This window comes from Echinops telfairi, unplaced genomic scaffold (assembly GCF_000313985.2).
Source record: "Echinops telfairi isolate 266 unplaced genomic scaffold, ASM31398v2 ScPeMD7_30;HRSCAF=105, whole genome shotgun sequence".
Taxonomy (NCBI): Eukaryota; Metazoa; Chordata; class Mammalia; order Afrosoricida; family Tenrecidae; genus Echinops; species Echinops telfairi.
The window spans coordinates 382,900-388,143 of NW_022103927.1; the positions used below are offsets into that span (position 1 = coordinate 382,900).

Sequence of the window (5,244 nt, forward strand, 5' to 3'; positions counted from 1 at the left end):
AACCTCACGGAGAGAGCATGGACGCATCGTCAGTACTGAAACCTCACGGAGAGAGCATGGACGCATCGTCAGTACTGGAACCTCACGGAGAGAGCATGGGCGCATCGTCAGTACTGAAACCTCACGGAGAGAGCATGGGCGCATCGTCAGTACTGGAAAGCCCAGGAATAGCAGTAGAATGCTGTTGGAAGCAGTGCCCAGCTTGAGCCCCTCAGATCAGAGACACTGAAAACAAGACTGAGGACGAGCGTGCCGTAAAGCAGCATCAGCCACCGTGCGGGGGATGAGTCAGACCTTCAAGACCTGCATTTGCCGATGGAGCCCAACTCAACATGAGACCAAACCGCTGCCAATGTGAATTCACAATAGGAGCTAGGCATGTAGGAGTGACTGTAGAAAGCCTGGTGGCTGCCAAGGGACTGGCATGTGTGATCGAGCTGCAATGGACTGGTATTGACCAGTACTGGAGTCAGAATCGTATGGTGCGCTATCCCGGGAATGACAGGCCCCAGAGGAATGGCGGTGCGCTCCTCCTTAAAAGGGGTGTTTGAAGACCTGTCTGACAGTGCAATCTGCCCGTGACACGATCACGAGGAACGAGGCGTGCTGTCACTGACGCGGACGGAGCTTGACGGAAGCAGAGAATCCTAGAAAGAGACTTGTATTTCGCTGGCTGTGCCCCGGCATTCAACGGTGTGGGTCATATCAAACTGGTGGGTAGGCTTGAGAGGAAGGGGAACGCCGAGCCGTTCCCTGTGCTCATTTGGAACCGGTGTGTGAATCAAGGGGCAGTTGTGCAGACAGAACAAAGGAAGACTGCGTGGTTCACAGTCAGGACAGTTGCGTCAGAATTGCATCCTCTCCCCAGACTTCACTCTGTATGCTGAGCAGGTAACCAGAGAGGCTGGGTCACATGCAGAGGAACTTGGCATCTGGATTACACTGGCTCGCTGACAGTGAGGAGGACTCGAAGGACTGGCTGGTGAGGGTGGAGGATGGCAGCCTTCAGGATGGATGATGGCTCAACTAAAGACCCCAATCCACACCACGGGACCACTAGTTGCATCACGATCGACGGAGAAAAGATTGACGTTGCCTTGGCTTTCATGTTGCTTGGATCCAGTCAGTACTCAGAGAACACATTACATTGGTCAGCCTGCAGAAGACCTTTCTTACAAGGGTTGAAGAGCAGGGACTTTACTTTGAGGACCGACCTACGCCTGACCCAAGCCATGATGTTTTTAGTCACCTTATATGCACGAGAAGGCTGGACATTGTAAAAGGAGGAACACAGCATTTGCATTGTGCTGCTAGCAGAGATTGAAAGCACCGTGGACTGCCAAAGGAACACACAAGTCCGCCAGGACGCTTCCCGGAGTCCCGGATGGCCAGACTTCATCTCAAGGGCTTTGCACACGTTATCAGGAGAGACCAGTCCCTGGTGTTTGACTGGGCAGGGTCGCTATGAGTTGCCCTGACTTGACGGCACCTCCCAACAGCCACATTCCGCCTAGAAATGTAGTCACAGAGCAGGTCTTCCTAGCGGCCTTTCACTCAGCCCTCTGTGTTTGAGGTTCCTCCGTGTCTAGCAGGCACGGGAACTTGCTTTCTCCTTTGACGGAGCGATAGTGCATGGGATGGATGGACCACACTGTGTCTGCTGATTAACGTTGCATGCTGTCCACCTTTTGGCAGCTGTGAATATTTGTGCACACGTTCTTTTCTCCTGGTTCTGTGGTCGGCCGAGGTCTGTGGGGGACCCATCAGGAAACCTACCTCCTCCCTGCCACTACCCGAATCCCATTCCCCCCAGCCTGTGAACAGAGCACAATACCTGTGTGTCTTGTTGTCTTTAAAATTTTTTTTTCATTAAATACTTTTATTGGGGTCTCTTACATCTCTTATCACAATCCATACATTCATCCATTGTGTCAAGCGCATTTGTACGTATGTTGCCATCATCGTTTTCAAAGCATTTTCTTTCTACTTGAGCCCTTGATATCAGCTCCTCATTTCCTCCCCCAGTCTTGTCTTTTTAAGGAAGGTGAAGACTCCCGTGGGTGCTGAGGCGAGGTCAAGCCATACCTGCCAGTGGCCTCCTGGCGGCTGGGTCAGAGTCAGGCGTTTCAGGCCGGCCAGGTGGGCCCCCAACACCACAGAGGTGGTTTTTCCTCATCTCCCAAGGTGGCTGTGCCCTGCTGTCCACAACCAGGCCACCTGGGAGCTGTGCCAATAGCCTCCCCAAGCCCCTCTGCCCGTGAGCTCCGTCTAATCAGCACTGACTCCGGAGAAGGAAGCGCTGCCCTGCCCTGCCCCATCTTCACCGTCCTGGTCTGCACCAGCGCACGATTGCAGCCTCTGTGTTCTCCACCCTGGGCAGGGGGCGGGCACTCGTCTTCCAGCGCTGGAGCCACCAGCAGTCCTCTTCCCTCTTCCCCTCAACCCCATTCCTCTCTCCCGGGCCTCTGGGGCTCCCCCAGGCAGGGTCTTCTCTGTGGCCCCAGCCTATCCTCCACGCGCTGCCCCCGGCTTGTCAGAGCGCTCACCTGTGGTCTCTGCTCCCTGTTTGTGTGAAAGGTGGCAGCACACCCACGTGGTTGGGAGGCCTTTCAGAAGTGGGGCACCCTCTTACCCATCGCTGTCTGCTGTGGCTGTCTGGAACTTCCCAATCAGCCTTCACCCGAGACTTGGGGCGGTGCCGGGTGTGCTGTCCTACGTGCTCTGTGTTCCATCTGTGTCCAGGCTGCTCTCGGGATGTGGCGTCTCCAGCCTCCTGAACTGGCTTTGGTGTCACGCTGGGGAGGTTTGAGGAGCTGAGGGTCATAGGTCCCCTCCTGCCATACAGTGCCCTCATGGTGGCAGCAGACCTGGCCCATGAACGCGGTTCAGTGTGAGCAGAGCACCTGGCCCACCTGTGATAAACACCCCTATGGAGCCCCCCCCCCACACCCTAACACTCCCCCGGCCCTTTCTAGGAACTGCAGAATGACCTGGACCGGGAGACGAGCAGTCTGCAGGAGCTGGAGGCCCAGAAGCAGGATGCTCAGGACCGCCTGGATGAGATGGACCAGCAGAAAGCCAAGCTCCGAGACATGCTGAGCGACGTGCGGCAGAAGTGCCAGGATGAGACACAGATGGTGAATAGCACCAGGGTGCCTGGCGGTGGGGGAGGGCAGCCTGCCAGCTTTCAGGGCTGGCTTCTTAAATAATATCCACAGCAAACTAGAGTCACATTAGTGGTTCTATACACAAGTCTGTGGTACTGGCTGTGTTTCCCCCAGTACATCGTCATGCTCCCTCATGCCTCGAGGTACCCTGCAGAGTGCCCTCCTCATGTCAGGGTCCTCCCTCTGCCTGAACCCGGAGAGCCGGGCACCCGCTAGTTCTGGTCTCAGCCGCGTTTTGTGCAGACCATCAGCCCCAGAGCTACTTTCTTCTCAGAGGCTGCGGTTTCCTTCTTCCTCTCTTGCTCCCGAGAAGGAGAGACCAATAGTTGTCTTCCCTGGCTGATGCCACTCATCACATCCGAGTTTCGCTGCGAGCCTTCAAAGCCAGAAAACCCATCTGGCGAAGCGTGTGGCCATGTCCAAGTTGTGTCCGTGACTGAGCCCCATGTGGTGTGCTGACAGGATGCACAGCTCAATGTGTCTGTGCTGCTGGTGGCTGGTCGCTCAGGGCGACCCAGTGTGCAGCAGCCTGAGATGCCGCCACCCATCCGGTGTCACCTGCCCTTCCCTGGCTCAGGCGAGTTGTGGCTGCGGCCCCTGCATGGCGGCCGCTGGATATTCGGTCCGAGGGAAAGAACTGGGGTAAAGGACATCTGGGGGACACTTGACTCTGGACGATGTGTGAGGTAACAGTAGCGTGTAAGCTTTGTAAGTTTGCTCCCCTTGCGATGGTCCTTGTTTTAAGGAGGTACATTGTGGAGTCTGGGGGTAGAGGGACTGCAGCCGACCCTCGGCTGGTGCACATTTGTGGCCGTCAGCTCCGACTCTTGGTGACCCCTGTGTACCAGAGAACAAAGCGGTGCCGGTGCCAGCCTCTCGATCACTGGCGTGCTGAAGTCCAAGGGTGCGGCTACTGTGTACTTGGAGGACTTCCCAGCCGCCGACAATGTGCTCACACTTAGGAACACTTGTGAGCATGGCACAGGACCGGGCAGTGTTTAGTTCTGTGCATGTGGGGTCACTGTGGGTCGGAACTGACTCGATGGCACCTACCGGCAACAACAACCAGCCTCTTCTTCCGGCAACCTGTCTGACCGGCTTCGTTGGCAGGCAGGGTTTAGAAGTAGCTCACCAGGCCTTTCTCTCTAGTCTTGGCATCTAGAAGCTCCGCTGTGTGTGACCTGCTGGTTTTTGGAATACCAGTGTCATGGGAACACAAAAGCTCCCGTAGCCCATCACACGACACATTAGTGGTATGGCGAGCTTCAATCAAACCAAACTCACTGCCATCAAGTTGGTGCTGACTCTTAACGAGCCTGTAGGACAGTGTAGAGCTGCCCCTGTGAGTTTCCAAGACTAACTCTTTATGGCAGTAGAACGGCCCCATCTTTCTCCTAAGGAGGGAGCGGCTGATGGTTTTGAACTGCTTACCTTGCAATTAGCGGCCCAATGTATAACCACTGCAGCACCAGGGCGCCTTCTAGCTTCGACATACTTACTTCAAATATCACTTGGAAGAACATCAAAGTGTTTTATGGCCTAACCTCAGTCCCCTACCCTGCCTGTGCCCCGACCCCACCACCCTGGGCCACTGCTGGCTTGTACCCCACCTGTGGAGGGTCTGGATAACTTGCACCCATCTGCTACAGCTGCAGGGCTCACGAGGAACCATGGGACTGCGGTGTCCGTGAACTTTAAAGTCTTCAAGGTTCACTGCATCACATCCTGCCCCCCTGGATGACAGTAGATGGCTGTCTGGGTCCCAGGTCAAGTCCTGCTCCTTCCAGAGCCACTAGTGTTAATCACTCGGAACAAGATTTCTTCCCCCGAGTCACCTCTCACACACGGACCCCTGTGATCTCCTTTCAGATTTCCTCGCTGAAGATGCAGATCCAGTCGCAGGAGTCAGACCTGCGGTCTCAGGAGGATGACCTGAACCGGGCCAAGGCAGAGCTGGGCCGCCTGCAGCAGGAGGAGGCGCAGCTGGAGCAGAGCATCCAGGCGGGGCGCGCCCAGCTGGAGACCATCCTCAAGTCCCTGGCATCCACGCAGGACGAGATCAACCAGGTACCTGCAG

At 56.0% G+C, this 5,244-nt stretch overlaps 1 protein-coding gene across 1 annotated transcript in view; it reads left to right on the forward strand.

Moving 5' to 3' along the window:
• Positions 1–5,244, forward strand: part of EPS15L1 (epidermal growth factor receptor pathway substrate 15 like 1) — a 68,984-nt gene that overhangs the window by 20,362 nt on the left and 43,378 nt on the right. Inside the window, exons 14-15 of the mRNA XM_045289688.1 lie at positions 2,976–3,137; positions 5,037–5,234. Coding sequence (XP_045145623.1) covers positions 2,976–3,137; positions 5,037–5,234 — 360 coding nt within the window. The remainder of the gene's footprint in view (positions 1–2,975; positions 3,138–5,036; positions 5,235–5,244) is intronic.